The sequence below is a fragment of the Dysidea avara genome, chromosome 9, assembly GCF_963678975.1.
Source record: "Dysidea avara chromosome 9, odDysAvar1.4, whole genome shotgun sequence".
In the NCBI taxonomy this organism is placed as follows: Eukaryota; Metazoa; Porifera; class Demospongiae; order Dictyoceratida; family Dysideidae; genus Dysidea; species Dysidea avara.
The window spans coordinates 20,102,893-20,120,767 of NC_089280.1; the positions used below are offsets into that span (position 1 = coordinate 20,102,893).

The 17,875-nt window shown below is 38.3% G+C and overlaps 1 protein-coding gene across 1 annotated transcript; it reads right to left on the reverse strand.

The window, feature by feature from the left end:
- Positions 1 to 2,559: 2,559 nt before the first annotated feature.
- LOC136265523 (ATP-binding cassette sub-family F member 1-like) lies at positions 2,560 to 17,387 on the reverse strand. Its single transcript, XM_066060393.1, has 20 exons — positions 16,947 to 17,387; positions 13,748 to 13,855; positions 13,593 to 13,693; positions 13,440 to 13,525; positions 13,222 to 13,298; positions 12,570 to 12,698; positions 12,422 to 12,504; positions 12,228 to 12,311; positions 11,834 to 11,922; positions 11,743 to 11,778; positions 10,034 to 10,146; positions 6,701 to 6,769; positions 6,219 to 6,327; positions 5,797 to 5,871; positions 5,679 to 5,749; positions 4,439 to 4,471; positions 4,313 to 4,384; positions 3,199 to 3,360; positions 3,076 to 3,148; positions 2,560 to 2,781 (listed from the first exon to the last, which is right to left on the reverse strand). Exons 1-20 carry the CDS (start codon positions 17,307 to 17,309, stop codon positions 2,612 to 2,614), a joined length of 2,103 nt encoding a protein of 700 aa, XP_065916465.1. The 5' UTR covers positions 17,310 to 17,387; the 3' UTR covers positions 2,560 to 2,611.
- Between the last annotated feature and the right edge of the window lie 488 nt (positions 17,388 to 17,875).

Here is a 17,875-nt window from a genome sequence, read left to right on the forward strand (position 1 = left end):
TGTGGTATTCACAAGAGTTTAACTTTAATGTAGCCTTCTGCGACCTGCATGCAGCCTCAACAACTAGGCAGCACAAGTTGGATTGGGTACCACATATGCACATTAATTGCAGACCGCAACAAAGAAAAACTTAACTTGCATTAAATCCACTCCATCAGTACACTGTAAGGAAGGCCTGTGCATGGCATCTTGTAGGTTGGCCAACCCGTACGAGTGGTTGAATTCCCCATACCTCCCGCTGTAGTAAAAATCAGATGTGTGAAATGAGACCATTCGTTGTCTCTAATTCTCCATTCATATTCCTTTCTCTTCTTCAGTCTTGATCATAGGCAGACTGGACAGGTTGGCTTGAAGAAGCACTTGGGTTTTAAAATTACAAACATCAAAAGAAGACCTCTCAAACCCCCTCCTTCTCTCCCCATCCAGAGCAATATCAAGTCCTGCACCAGAATCATAATTAACAGTTCTAAAGTAAAGATGGGTGAAGAAAAGACGAGATATTCAGTCTCTATGTCTTTTCAATATATAGATGTTTTACTCCATGATCAAAAACTCTCATCACTAGAGGTCACAACAAAAGATTCAGTACAATATCATTGACAGTTGATAGCTACAAGTTTAGCTTTTTCCACGAATAATTCCTCAATGGAATGTTTTGCCAAGTACTACTGTGAGTGCACCGACTCTAGAACTATTTTCAGCACTCATACACCAGTGTCTGTCCAGTGATCACTTTACTTAACTACTTACTTATTTCCTTATCTATACATACTTACACTCAAGCATATATATGAGTTTTACAATTATAATATAGCTAATAATGAGGATACAACTTCAACATTATTGCAAATTTCATTCATCATGCTAGCTGTGAAGTCACAAACTCTATTGAAATGCATTGTAAAGATGGAAAACCATGTTCAGCTGTGGAAGAATGTCCACAAGCACATGAGGTGGGAGTCCAGTGATGACATACTGGTAGTATGGGTCTCAAAATCAGTCAAAAATCACAGTACTTAAACTCCAGCCACAGATTTATAAACACTGCTACAGATTTAATAAAATACTGCTACAGAATTAATAAACACTGCACCAGATATATAAATCCTGCTACAGATAAATAAATACTGCACTAGATCAGATATATAACAGCAATTTTGACCAATCAAATTACTTCTTGGTAAACTTCAATGTATGAAGGTTCCAAAGACATCACAGAGATGAGAACTCCAATGTGCAGTGATTGTGCAACAACAGTTATTGAAACAGGCATCACATACATGCAGAAGTCATGGTCAATGATTTGACCAATTGAATCACTTCTTTTCAAAGTATGACTATGTGTATGTAATTTTCTGTTTAGTGTTTTCACACAACAACTATTTGAACCACTGTAGCTTACCAAGAAGTGATATGATTAGTCAAAATTGGTATGATTACATAATATCATTCTGCATGTGCGGTATTTATATATCTGGAGCAGGAATTATTAAATCAAATTAGTAGCAGTGTTTATAAATCTGCAGTTGGTGATTAAATACTGTGATTTTGACTAATTTTGAGACAAATGGCACCCTATAACACAGGGCAACAGCATCATGGAATACAGAGCAAAATTGTGACGTTTTAGAGGAAGAAAATTGGAAGCCCCTTCTCACTAGTTCTGAAGAATGGGTAGTAGAGTTATTGACACTCCTGGTGGTGTTGACCCGTCAAGCATATAGCTAATCTATAGAGCGCAAGCTTGATTACACATCCAGACAATTACCAAGTGAGTAAGTCTGAGACATAATTAAGTTAACAAGAAGAATCAATCTTCAAAGGAATGTTGCTGATATTGAGGACTCAGACAGCAACAAGTTCTTGTAAAGTTCACTGATCTTGCCAATAATTTACCAGCAAGACAAGTTATGAGAGGCAATGTGCCATTGGTATACATTACCATGGCCAGGGGATCACCTTGGGTTGTACCCTCGTAAGAAAAGATTGTCTGGCCACCTGTGAACAAAAATGCAACAATACAATAAGTGATCGAGATAGGAGCAAGAGATGGACACAACACAAAACTTCAACATAGCTTCAGAGTGGCTCGTTGGATCAATTAAATGTATTACTTGCATCCACCAAGAAGACACCATCAACCTCTGTCAGAGCAAAGATCTGTTTCATTGCATGTGCAGCACCTCACATCCTCCAATATAGCTGAGATGATCCAGTAGCCTGCTAGAATTGGTATTGAGCATCAGGTATTAGTACCTTTAATATTGTATTGTCTACAGTGGAACCTCTTTATTGCAGACATTTTGGGACCTTTTTGCTGCAATAGAGGTTTTCCGCTTTCAGAGGTAAAAAATGTATTAGCTAGACCTGTTGGAACCAAACTTTTGTCTTTATTATGGAGGTTTTTTCTATTGTGTCCTTAATTCAGGGAGTTTAAGAGAGGTTCCACTATATTCCTAGTGTTTGTGGTGACTCCTTCAACTGGAGATATGTAGATAACCATCTGCTGGAGGTCTCTAATCATTAGAAGACCTCATTATCTCCTAAAGATCAAAGTGATTTATGTATACCACTTTCTGTTATATATATAGAAATTGATGAATAAGTACATTTAAGGATCGTGTTTATGTTGTAGCACTTCTTCTCCTAGAGCCTCCAGTACTTCCTTCCTGTATTCTTCAAAGTCTCCATCAATCTCATTGATCCCACTGTCCTCAATCACCCACAATGTGCAGTTTGTCTCTTGTATCAACCGAGCATCGTGACTGACCAGTACCACACCTGTGAACAGTAACCCACACATAGTATTACAACAGTATAGCTTATCAATACAGTATGATTCATGCAGACAGACATGTAGTAATTCAAGTACAGTCAGCAAAAAGGTTGTACATCAAATCAGATGAACATTTGGACAATCAGAAAGATAACACAAATTCTTCCACAATTGGTTACTTAGTACTAACACGGTCTAAACATACAAGTTATACATAATGCAGTGTACATTCTATTAGAATAGTTTAGCAAACCAGCCAAATAATTAAACCTCACAAATCACCCATACAGTATTCCTACCTCCTTTATATTCATTCATGGCATCAGCCAGTGCATCGATGGACTCAATATCCAAATTATTGGTAGGTTCATCCTATTGAAGTCCAGTACAACAGTACAATAACTAGTATAAGAGCCACTCACCATTATAATGACATCTGGTTCTCGGAGTGATAGTTCGGCAAATACGACTCTGGCTTTCTGACCTCCTGACAAGTCTCGTATTTTGATTGTGTGGGCGTGACTTGCTAATCCATATCGACCAAGAGTCTTCCTAGCTAGCTGGTAGTTGACATCAAATAACCTCTGAAGAGGAAGGTCATGAGTTAGTTACATCATGCTATGATTAGTTGTATGTTATATTAGAGTATTTGTAACAGTTTAGATATTTTTGAAAATATGCCCACATAATCTGATGTGCAAATGCAAACACTGGTGAACAATTAACAAGTGTATGTACTAGAGTCCCCCAGTTTGTACACCAAACAAATAAGGCATCAAGGGTGGTAACGCACAAACTACTCTATTAGAACAAACACCAAAAGTGTGATGATTGTAATACCGAGTCTCATAAGTATCATAAGGTAACAAGAGTTAATTCAATACATGAACTACAATTTGTCAGTGTTTCAACCCAACACAAAGTGTTTATTGCTGACAATTGTTGCAACTAAATTGGTAAGATTTATAACCTCCACTTTCCCACACTTAATTTTTCTAAACCTAACTTTCTGAGCAGATATTTTAGCCACTGCTTCTGAGACTAGTGTTGCAACAATATATGAGATTTTGCCAATATTCCAATATATAGCTGATATTTTCAAACTAATAAATGACATCATGACGATGATCTGATATGAACAATGGTTAATATTTTCAGGAACTTATAAGTGCTGAAGGCGCTGATATTCTAAAGGGCCAAATTTAACACACTTATAGTGACAATATATACATTGCATGGTGCTGCAGCAATACTTCATTTTAAATGTAGGAGAATGCATGCACAAACTTAGTGAGGTAAAAACAAGCTTGCATTTTGTACATATGTATTAATTGTATCTGCTGCATTTTTTGGTCTCATGGTACTGATCTGATACTGATACACAATATACAGTATATACAGCCAATATAATATTATGGTCTTTCTGATAACACTACTGCAGTCCTCTATCTGCATCTCAAATAAAAGATAATTTGAGAACACTACATATGGCACAATAGGACTAGTGAACCACCGGTGATATCTGCTAAACCTCACCCGAAGGTATTCTACAGGTGTCTCCCTCAGTTCCAACTGATCAGAAGCATGTTGGTTATATACACCAAGTCTCTGTAGAAGATGATGGGGTACACTAGGGACATGAACGGAACACACACCACTTACCAGTCTATGATTCCTCTTTACTTCACCTTTCACCTACACAAAACACAACATAGCTGTAGGGAGCTGTTGGACAGGCAGTTAAGATGCTATCCTGTATGTGTAAATGTCTGTAATGTGTTGTACTCTGTTCTGTGTAATGTGTTGAGATCTACTCTGTGTGTGCATGTGTGAGGTAAATACACATATATGTACTATATTTCTGGTAGTAGAAAACACTCTACCAAATAGTGTATACTTCATAAATATGCATTTGTAATTAGTGTTGTACCGATATGGGATTTTGTCGATATTCCGATAACCGATATTGGATAATATTTTCAAGCCGATAAATGTAGCCGATCCGATATAGCACAGCATGCCTATCTTGTAGCAATTTTTACTAGAAATTTGATTATGAAGGGTCAATTTAGCTTGTTTATAGCAGCAGTATTGCTACAACAACGGCTGACAGTACAATGAAGCAGTAATAACAACATTTAAATCAGGGGCGGTGGAGCAGGCCAAAGAGGGGGGGGGGGGCAAGCCAGCTGTGAGTTGAAGACCAAAGAAAAAAAAATCACAGTCTGCTAACAATAGCTGCTCTTCACAAATTATATCTCCTTATTTATAACTACACATACATAGCTAAGTAATTTGCTACACTGCTTCTCTGAATGTGACTGCTCTATTAGAGTATTCAGATCCTGACTGTTCTATTAGAGTATCTCAATCTTTTCTTGCAAACAGTGTCCCAAAAAAGTGGGGGGGCCATGGCCCCCTCCCCCCCCCGTCTCCACCGCCTATGGTTTTAATGCAGGAAAAGGCAACTCGATACATTTGTAAACATGACAAGCATTGTATTTCTAAATACATACATAATATCTGTATCTGCTGCTTTTTTCATCATGGCGCCGATCCGATACCGATATACAAAAAAAGAGTCGATACATGGTTTTTCCGATAACTGATCCAAATATCGGTGCAACACTATTTGTAATGCTGGGCCTCCCAGGGGACAATGAGTAACCCACTTACAACAAAACTGTTTAATGGCCAGGTAAGTAAACTTCAGGCCTCGGTCATCGAGAACACTTGTATGTGCAGCCTTGTATGTGCAGCCTTGTAGTTGGCTGGTAAAGAAAATCCCTAGTCTCCACCACACAGTCAGGGACAGAGGTACTACCATTACCAACAAGTGGTGTGTTACTAGGCCCACAATGAAAACATCACCATACATATACCAAACACACATACTACATACCGGTGTCACTAATCCAAGCAGCAGGTTTAGCAAGGTTGTCTTCCCCACACCATTGGGGCCCACAATAGCAACTACAGAAATAAACTAACACACTAAAAATACAACAACTGTGACACACTTCTTGAGTCCATGTCCACTCCAAAGTTTAGCTCCTTAAACAGCACTGGGCGACCAGGGTAGCCAAAATCAACATCTAAAATTGTTAAGATTCAAATATACACTGTACCATTGACATACAGAGACAGTACACACAATATGTATACATGTAAGTACAACAGTGTAGCCAGAAAAGTTGATTAAGTTAAGCACACATGACTGTTCTATTAGAGTATCTCAATCTTCAGCAGTACCAGATTCTTTTTTAAAGGCAGCAGCTGTCTTATTGGCCTCAATGGTAGCAGCTACATTACTAAAGTGTAACTATGAAAGTTATTGCAGCACACTATATTCCACTTACAACAACAAAAGCAAAGTGTTGCTTAGCCAGTGAAGAACTGGGACTACTCAGGGTTGAAGTGCAAACAAATTCTCCGCACTTACCATAAGCTCCTAAAATAGGAGGGTTAAGAGGAGGAGGATCGGGAAATGAAAACTTCACTTGATATTCACGTGGCTTCTCCAGCAACTGCTGTGGCTCATCATCATCATCCTGAAGATGATAAATGCTGTATACATACACCAGTGACCACAATACAGTACACACTACACAAATACATACATACTGTATATAGCAGGGTTTCTTTGAGGTGAAAACATTTTGTGGATCGCCATCATCCAAAATTTCAAGGGAAAAACATTTATAATACTTAAACAATGCCAATTTGATTGAGCTGCAAACTTTGAGGAGAAAATTTTCATGGACAGCAGACAATCCGCTCAAAAATTCTCCTCGGAAAAGGCCGCTATACAGTACTTACATTCATACATGTACATACATAGTGACTACACCATACTGCATGCTATAACAAAAAACATACAACATGTATTGTGTACATACATACACAGACTACACAAGTACCCACCTCCTGTACTTTCTGTTTGCCTTTCGCTGATTTTGACTTCATTACTGCTGACTTCTTCACACTTTCCTCCTAATGTATTAGTGAAACATGAGGGAATGTAAAATGGGCAAAAAGTCACAAAACTGTATACTGTAGCTACAAATTGATTTAGCCTTTTTTTTTTGTTTTCCCGGGCTAGATGGACTGCCCTTGCCACCACCCCCAGCACTAGGTGTTGAAGTGCTGGACAGCTGGAAATACCAGCAATCAAACAAGGCCACCTGACTCCAAGCGGCCCTCGGAGTAGGCCAGATCAAAATTAGTGGTTGATAGACGGCCAACTGAAAAGCGATGACCCCTCAAACACATCACTGCAGATCTTAACAATGAAAAGCAAAGCCTACATCGCAGCCAGAATAAGCACTTGCTGTAATGAATGCTACGCTTCTCAGCCAACATTGAAGCAAGCTTCCTGAAAACCGTTGTAGCAGTGGGCCCCATGCCACCAGTAGCTGCAAACACCAATGGTGAAAAGCAAGCTCTCTCAACCTCTCTAACACGCTCATCATATGCCCGTCTTTTTTCACGTTCATGAAGCTGGTAACATCTAGACAATTGGGAGGGAAAATAAGAGCGTGCAAAAGGGTTGAAAACCCTGACATCGAAAAATGCACACTGCCTATTTCGACTCCAAAAATCCCTGGCAACAACATCAAGATGGGCACCATCTTCACTATTGGCAGTAGTAAATTGCAATGGCTCACCATCAAGAGGCTGGAGAGCAGGCTCAAGACCAACATCACTGCACACTTCACTTAACAGACTTGCAGTTAAATCCCTGACTTCATTGTGGTGGATAGATGGAAACCCGCCATAGGGACAAGTAAAGGCCTGCTCCACATAAAAGGGTTTACCACAAACACACGACAAATTGGTTTAGTGATACTAAATTAGTTACATAGCTTGCCAGACTTAATTACCAAAAAAATAATCGGAAGCGCAGTTCAGTTAGGTCATGGGTATGAATTATCATAAAATTCTAATAAACCATTGTCCACCAAATGACTTACTAACTCACTCACTGAGTGGGCCCTGGATCATAACCTCACCTTGTACATTTCCTGACTTATTGCAGTGATGTTACTAGCGACAGCACAAACTAACCCACTTGTACAGACAGTGGGATTTGTACACCCACTAGTTTGCTGGTTAGTTTGCTTCCTAACTACAGTGTCATTCTACAGCCATTTCACCCACAAGAATCGCTTCCCTTGGTTCAGCACTTCAACAAACAGAGGAACTGTCACCCACCCATTCACATACACACTCCATAGACAACGTAATAATATTAATAATAAGAATTAGTAATTTTATGCACAGACAAATCATCATTACCAGACTACAGTTTTGATATCTTGCCAACCCTATGTACAGTTCATTTCATAAATACACCATTACGATGGTTTTCTTTCTCATTGCCTTGTGGCTATCAAGTGACTACTGCTGCAGTGTATAGCCAGTTTATCTCCAAGTATGCTACTATAGACACGACACCAATAACTTCTATGAGGGCTTTTCTGATACATACTGTGAGAAGTTAGTTGGCATTTATTAGATCCTCAATGGCTGAAGTATTGTACAAAGAAAACATTTCATATACAAGTAGAATGAAAAATTGGGAATCTTAATTTAGATTAGGAAAAAAAAGTAACCTATAACTGTAGATATACTAGCAGACATTAAATCCCTAAGATTAAGTGTCCACTAGCATAACTGCAGGTACAGGCAACCTTCCTTGTTTCACTACTTTTTGTTTTCTTTGATCCCTAATCCAACTTAAAATCCTAGTTTTCATTCTTCTTGTTTGTTTACTTTTATGATAAAATGAACCAGCACATAAGAAAGAACAGCGCCAGCAAGAATACATAATAATAAAAAGAAGATTTTATATATTATGTACTCTTGGCACCAGGAATGCCATAAAAGTAATTTTGCATCTGAACGCATGCCACAACAATCAATTATGTACCCTGTAACTAAAGGGAGGAGGCCATTATGCTTTGTTTTCAGCTATGCTTCGCCAGTTACAACACAGTGTTATAAACTATGAACAGTATGAGAAAAATACGGGTGATAAGCCTGAAAGCCAACACAGCCACAGGGAAACTGCATCGTGCTATCATGAATTGATACCTTGCATTGTCAGCGAAAAGAACTGGAACACGAAAGAGGACAAAGGCAAGTCCATGAAGTGTGTATTGTATGTACTACGGTTGGTGAAATGGCACATTCCAGGATGAAGTGACTTCTAACAGTGAAGAAATCAACCCTGTAGCCTTATCTGGAGGCATCAGTTCAGTCAGTCAGCATAAGGTTCTGTTAAATAGAAAATTTTAAAAATCCATAGAAACATTTTTGGAAGGATTTGGGGGTGAAGACATATTTGGACTTGGTTGTGCTGCTGCCAAGCTGTCTTGAAGGGAAATTGAGGCTGGTTTTAGGGTAATAATTTTGGCCCATTCTTCATGATCCCTAATACTATTGCACTGTATGATAAGGCTGACAATGACAACAACTGGAGTGACTACTGGAACCACGACCTAGCTGAGTCATACTCACTGTCTGCAGTGACCTCATCATTGCAAAACCTGCAAGAACTTGTATTATCGTGTACACTAAAAATGATGACTCATTCTCACCAACTTGGAAATGACTAAGGCACATTAATCCAGGGTATTTCCTGACCACTGGAGACACTAGAGGAAGTGGTGTTACGGTGGTCATAACCACCAGCCACATGTGGTACAAACAAGCATATTATATGAAGTACCAACACAACACACTTTTTGATGGTACCTAACTGTGCCATGTCATAATTTATGTGCCACAAAATGTACACCTTGGAATTTCTTTTGGAAAGCACTCACTAAAAATTCGAGAACAGTTTATTCCTGAAAAGAAACTAGTTTCTGAATATGATGGACCACAAAAGTACTGCCATGACAGTCTACAGCAAGTAAACCGGATAACAAGACACAGATTCTAATAGAATGACTCCCTGGAAGGAGTGGCATTACTGCAAATGTGTGTATGTACTGTACTAAATGTTTTACAGATTAGCAATTCTGTCAATAAATCATTTTGGTGTCTTTTTATATCTGGAAAATGGGTTTATGGAACATTGGAGTAATGGCAGATACTGTGGACACTAAAATAGTGACTAAAATCATACATACATATAGTATTGAAAAACAAGTGTTATTGCTTACACAAAATCACGACCTACGTCTTGTAGCAAATAACAAGTAAACAAAACAAGTACATGGTCACTACATGTGTAGTGTTTGCACTTACTGCACTCTTCTTGGACTGGCCAGAAGCTTTTTTAGCTTTTATCTCCTTCACTTGTTTCTCATAAGCTTTTTCTTGTTCCTTGTGTTTCTGTTTGTACATCTTCTTGAACGTGTCTGTGTGTACAGAATCAATGTTGAACCATGCAGTAACAAGTAGCAATAATTAAACTAAATCTATTGGATTTAACTAAATCTATTGGATTTACAACTTTTCTGTTGTTTTGTTTTTGGGTATTTAACAGAATAGGAGGGAGGATTTTTCAATTCTCATTAAAGTGGAATTCCATGACAAACCCACTGGTAAGGACTCTCACATACTTAAACTCTGCATGATATTGCATTACAAATTGATGCACACAGATCAAATGTTCACATACGCCATGTTGGTTATTGTGTGACGTATTCACTAGTGTAACAGTTGATGCTGGATCTTTTCAAGATCACTATCATATACGTGAATTATGGTACTTCAAAAACTAAATGTCTTGCAGTGTACACAATACATTAAACAGAGATGGTGAAATTTTACCTTGTCAAATGATTTAAACAGCAATTGAGCAACACTATTTTGAGCAACCACAAAAAATACTAAATGATAGTATACTAGAGATCATGAAGGTGTATACTTTGACAAAAAAAAACAAAAAAAACATTGACCAGAAATCAACCTCACAATTACCTTCCTTCATGGTGCCTTGGCAGCATTGGTTAGGTACCTTCAGTGTGAGTTCTGATAGGTTGCTATGACATTTTTAAAATTCTGGAATTTCTACTGGTTAACTACCATATAACCTAAATATTTCGAGGGGGAAAATTTTTCACTGATTTCGCGGTTTTGGGTGTTATCAGCGAAAATTTTACCCTTGAAATATTTAGACCTCCATATAGTCTAATACATTTTGGGAGTGTTTGCAAATCCGCGAAAACTTTATTTTTAGCAACATTACTCAACCTCGAAATATTTGCCCCTCGAAATATTTAGGCTATACGGTAACTGTAACTGCCTTCAGACAAGCATAACTCAATAATAACTAATTCTCAGGTATGCATATCTTCTACTGAACCATGCAGTTATAACACCATTTGCAAGACAGCTTTGATTACTCTTTTAGAGCTTCGGCCATTCAATTAACTCTTGTTAATGTCCTCAATTTAATAAGGGCTTAATTGAACCCTGACAATGATAATTCTAAACAATGTCTTGTACTACATAACAAGCACTCAGTGTTGTGGTACAAACCTCGACTACAACTAATGAATGGTTGTGGCTGGTCAAAACGACATTAATGGCAGTTGCTACATGGTTTGCATTAGCCCCTCAAGCAAAATAGAAACATGTTTTCAAAAATATCTGCACTGCACCTTGTATGGTAACCTGTCTAATGCTGCCACTAAAAGTGAACACCCAGACATTGTGTTAAGGACCCCAGTTTAGTGCATAAACTGACCACAAAATCAGGACACCATCATAGTGCTAGAAATGAAGATTAAAAACCAGTTGACCATTGTTTTTTTTGTTGTTTTTTTTTGTATGTAGATGATTGATACCTTATCCCCTTTGTTACTGTACAGTAAATTGTCTAACCATAAAAGGATCAAATGTTGTGAAATAATTTTGAAAATAACCAATGGCCAACTGTTATTTCCATCACTACAACTTGTCTATATCATTAAGGTTCCCATTATACATACACACACAAGTAAACTTACTGTAGTTTCCACGATAGTAGTAGAGTTTTTGCTGATCTGGAAGAGAATTAAATAATATAGGAGGATTTCATGACAATAAGTTATTTCATACGTAAATGAATGATGTCAGTGCACACACTGTCCAGAAAGTTTTGATCGTGGGAAACTACCAAAAGCGTCTTCTTCCATGTCTGTAGGTAGCTGAAATGTAGAACAAGTGGACATGACACTGTTAATGTACACACATGTGCTACACATATGATCATGGTGCTAAAAGCCTGAGAAAGCAGGACAATGTCTTGCAAGTGATGGATAGATATCAATAGTCCCACCAGGACCTCAATCAATATATAAACATGGCCAGTTCGCTGGGTCCCCATTAATACAGCTGGAGCAATGTTTCTTGTTCAAACAACAAAAAATGAGCACCACTGGGCACTGAACCCTGGGATATACTGATTACTTCACACAGACGCACATTACATATGATATATGTACACACGTACTTGTCAAGCCAAATAACAGCATTGAGGTCCAGGTGATTAGTTGGTTCATCCAGTAATAGTAAAGTAGGCTCCAAGAACAATGCCCTGGAAACAGACGAAACAATAACACATAAACAAAAGGTAAATTTATAACCACATTAATCTAGTTATCAATGTACACACACACACACAACACACACACAACACACACACACCTTGCTAGGGAGACTCTCATTCTCCATCCACCAGAGAATTTCTTGGTTTGCCGCTGCTGCATTTCTTGATTAAACCCAAGACCCTATACAATAGTACATACATCAAACCATACTGTTTATAACAATGTACAGACAGTGACCTACTTACCGCTAATATCCTCCTGGCTCTAGCTTCAGCCGAGTGAGCACCAATAGCTTCCAATTCAGTGTAGATCTCTTCAAGATGTTCATTCTGGCTGTCGTCACCTTTTGCTATCAGCTCTTGTACTTTCTTCTCCTGCAATAATAAACAAAAAAAGTGTCAGGTTGAGTACGCAACGAGTAAAATGGGTTGACCATTTGGGTAAAATTATTTCAGTGACACTCCATTACAATTACACCCAATTTTCTTTTAATTGTATGAGCCTGGAGAGACATACATACAAGTGGTATAGAGGGAATATAGCTGCTGTAGAGCGGCTATGAGAAACCTCTCAAATAGAGAATACTCTCTAGTTACAATGGCCACAATGGCTGTTAGGCCTCTATGTTTTGCTCTCAACTATACATCTATTATTGTGTCGTTCCATATGCCCTGATAACACCAGTGGTACATGCACTATAGCAATAGCACTAAAATGCCACTTTAACAATAAATGGGACTCCTCAAAAAAAGATACCCTGAAATGTATCCAAACGAAGTGTCATTTGTATAAGGATTCAAGAGTATACTGTAGACCACTGTAGTGAGGACACCTGGAACAGTGAGATTTCACTGTACATGTGAGTACAGGATGTACAGGGAGTAATTGAGGTCTTACCTCTTCTAACAGTTCAAGTCTTTTGGTATCTGCTTTGAGTACAGCATCAACAGCAGGTGTGTCATCAGCTACCACCTCTGTAAGGAGTACAATAAGCAATTAGTGTTGCAAAATTAGAATGAATAGTGTGTGCACACACACACTACACACACACACACACACACACCGACATATACACACACAACACACGTACAACACACATGCATACACCCACACACCTTGTTCACACAACAGCACATCAATATGAGGAGGGATAGCCAATTGCTTGTTAGCAATGTGATTTAACAATGTTGTTTTCCCATGCCTTAAGAACAGAAGAACATTCATTATGTAGTAACACACTTGATAAAAGTTGACAACCCTCAGCTTACCCATTGGGACCAACCAGTCCATATTTCCTACCAAAAGTAACGTGTAACTCAGCATTAACAAATAAATCCTTCCCACGAGCTGATATAGAAAACTTATCAATCTAAACACAAGTAGTCAGAAAGTAAGATAATATTCCTTAGAGTCAGCATTGTACCTTAATGTCTTGTGCATTCTCCAGCAAGGCCTGGTGTTTGGTTTGCTCTCGTTGTGAGACAGAGAACTGCTCACCAGCAACATCATCGATTTTCTGTTGAAGTTCCTCCTGAAATGTAAAATAACAAGAATTGCATTAGCATTAGTGTTTAACTTAGATAGGACTTCAGTCTTCAAGTAAAAGTGTTTAAGTTCATTGGATTGTACAACATTAGCATGCAGTAGACTACAGGCAAAAGTAGCAAAGAAGTGTAATAGTACATGGCCAGCTCTACAAGTGTAAAAAACTTTTCCTTGCACTCGTCTACAAAAATATAAAAAAGGGGACACAAAGAAGGATAAAAGTGCACACATTGAACCAAGGAACTTGTAACTGTGAAAAATCAAGTATGTAATTAAAATAATAAATGCTTGCCATTGCTACGCTATATTTCGTCTGAAGGTATTAATTACTTATCTAGTTAGTCAGTAGAAAATTCCATCCATGGTAAAATAAGATAAATTCTGGTTCACTTTGAAGGGAGGTTTGAGCTTGACTGTCCAGCCAGCTAGGTACTGTGAAATTAATGTTTTTGGCAAGGGGGGAGCTAACCCTTGCTCCCTAGTTACTATAATAATTGATAACCTTTTAGTTTTCATTATTCAGAAAACTCCCCATATAAAGGATCCTTAGCTACAACCACCCATCCCAGTCCTGACTGTCTTTTAAGCAATAATCCCAAGTGTCTTTTGTCCCAAGACACAAGGGATTGTCTCAAGAATATCTCTTAGAATGTAGTAAGTGGGGGCAAGAGAAAATGTGTGACTCTGTCTCTTTACACAAGGGAATGTCATGCAGGTATGCACTATACTACTGTAGGACATGTCAAACACTATTAGTGGCACTAAGTCACAGGTCAAGAGGAAATTTTGAACAGGTCAAGGCTTTGACTGCATGCGCAAATAGAGCTGGGGGATAGTAATTGGAATATTGGGATGGTATCCCTATTAGTATCACTTGTAATTATTGTTCTTTTAGACAGTGCAGACATAAACACAAAATTAGTCTTTAAAAGAAACAGATTGTTCATTAGTCTGCAAATACATCACTCTTTAAGAGAGGCCTTCATCTAGGAAAATTAATGGGTTGGGGGTGGTGGTAACAGTGTTAACATACCCATGCTTACTGTGCACAACACCTAGGGGCCGTGTCCACTAGACTCTCAGATTACTTCTGGTGCATTCTCAGGTATAGTATCTGGGAATAACGTGCCACTACAGAAAATTTTTTGCATTTTAGAATCTCATAGATTGCCTCTGGTGCATTTTCAGGTACTGAAAATGTGACATGCCGCTCCAGAAATTTTTGTATTTTCTCTCTTAGATTGCTCCTGGTGTATTCTGAGGTACTTGAGAATAACATGCTGTTCCAGGAAAAAAATTGCATTTTAGACTCTCGTAGATTGCTTTTGGTGCATTCTCAGGTACCTGAAGATGTGATATGCCGCTCAAGAAATCTTTGGATTTTAGACTCTTTTAGATTTTCTAGATTGCTTCTGTTGCATCCTGAAGCACTTTCATTTAAACTATTGTTTAAAATTTAGGGGGAGAGAGGATGCCCCCCCACTGTATATGAAACCCTGTCTTCGTACAGACACTTTCCTACTATTCCAAAGTGAAAAACGTGCTCACATGACCATTAACCCTTTATTACTGAATGGCTAATATATTGCCAAAAAATGCATGTTACGGATGCCCTTTATAAATGGACCCATAACTCCTTCATCCTAAGGGCTACGAAGTTGAAATAATCACCAATTGGTTGAATAGGCCCAGGCGTTTCTAATAAAGTTGAACACGAAGTGATAAGAACGAGTATGGGGAACTATCAACACTTATAAACACACAAAAACACATCAAAAACAATTGTACCTGTTTAAATTTTGATAACTTTTGCTCTGAGCATCACGGTGCGTTTTACTAAGAATAGAACTGTTCCTCACGTGATAAGGATTCTAAAAATATACAGTATGATGTACCCGGGGGTTATAACAAGATGGTGGTGCCCATCTGTCGCTGCTATGGTTAAGAATAGCAACATACCTTTCTTCACTTCAAAGCGCGTGAGTTGTGTTTTCTTGTAAGGTTTTTAGATGTTTGGGTATAAGGGGAAAAGGGCTTTCATACGGTATATAGCATTCTGTGTAAATTAATGGGTGGGGTCCTCACGTATCGCTCAAAAGATCACACAAGCCATAAAAGTTCATTTCCTGAAGTTTTTCTGCAGTTTTACAAAATAACTTCGGCAAGAAAGGGTTAAATAATAAGGATACAAAGTATTTGCAGCACTGCGAACTTGTGGATTATCCAGCTAGCACATTTACAGAATACCCTTTACATTGCAAGTTGTTGTAAAGCGTCAGTATACAATCACTACTGCTATACAATTGCATGCTGTGAACTACTGAAAAATCACAGTGAAAAATATTTATACCTTTTGTCTGTAAATCTTCATCCTTGACCACTGGCTTGGCAAAAATGTAGTTGTCTTAAGTACTGACTTTTGAGCTTAACCACATACAGTTACATACCATGAATTTACATCAAGATATCACTACAAATAGGAGGGGTAGGACAAGAGCACATGAATGTGTAATAGTGTTGCTCAAGTACTGAAAGTATGTCATGTGAGCTGAACAGCCTCTGTACAAAAAGTAGATGAAGGGGCTCGATACATATTTTAGCCCATTTTGCTTGTTGTTTGCAATGGTGTGATTCACGATTAGGAAAACACTGCCATTATGGAGTAGGAGGCAGTCATGACTTTCACGTCATACTTTCAACAGGTAGTATAACTACATTTAATAATATTTTTGTAGTGCACATGCAAGGGGGTGTCACTCCAATAAGCACTGTACTACGATCTGCGACCGCGGTCAAAGCTGGTCAAGATCGATTTTTGATTTTGATCGTTGACTTTCATCGAATTTTTATCTTGACCATGGACCTGGTTCCGTTTATTTTCGCTATATTTTCGTGCACTACTTACTCGCGAAGCTTTGACCGTGCTGGGAAAACAGTTTGACCGTTGTTCTTTGTGAAAAATCGGCCTTGTTCATTGACCTTTAGCTTTGACCGCGGTCGCAGATCGTAGTACAGTGTATATTGGAGTGACACCCCCTTGCACATGGTCTTGTCCCCCCCAGCTACAAACATCTCACCTTCTTTTTCATCTTCTTCAATTCTTTCCTAGTCATCTTCTTTTCAACTGGCGGGTTAGCTACAGCCCCATTTTCTTCAACTACATCATCATCTGCCTTTGGGTTATCAGCTAAATCTGAATCATTTTGTACTGAAGCAAGTTTCTCTGTTTGTTTGCTTTTTACTGAAATCTCTGGTATTTCAGCAGCGACCTCAGTAACTTCGTCCTCAGAATCAACTGCATCATTATCGTCTTCTAAGTCTAAATCGTCCAAATCATTGTCTAAAGTGTCTTCAGGCTTTTGGGTTGCTTTAGCTGTTGGTTTACTGGCTTGACCAGTAGTAGTCTGCTTTTTCTTACCCTTCCCTTTGCCTTTTCCCATTTCCCTCGTAGTTCGAGTGTAGCGCTTTAATTAGAGTAGTAGTATTGCGACATTTTTGTAGATCCGGTGACATCGATTACAAATGAAGAGTGTATTGAAATCGTAAGTAAAAGAAAACGTGATATACTGATCAATCAAACCAAAAAGAAGTGGATTAAAAAAGAAAATCGAAAGCTGTGTCAAGGAATTCTATTTGTTGCGCACTCTTGAGAAAATTCTTTGATGAAAAGGGTGTAAACAATGTTGATGTCCATGAAAGAAGTAGTGGCATGGACTGGGACAGGTCCTTTTGAGATATCATTTCATGCCATGTCATGGCTTTGGTTTACCATCCTACTAATGCTAAAAGTTGAAGATGTATGGGACATTTCCTACTATCATGTTTTTATTCCTTTATTTGCTGCAGTTGGAATACATCTCTTCTTTTTAACTATCCTTATAACCAAGTTTGTTCTTTCAGGGCATAAAACACATGCCGTAACCTACATTACTTTATTGTTACTCGTTCTACCATTATTATCGATGTTGCTACTTGCTGAGGTGCAAATAAGTCAATATTTGGAGAA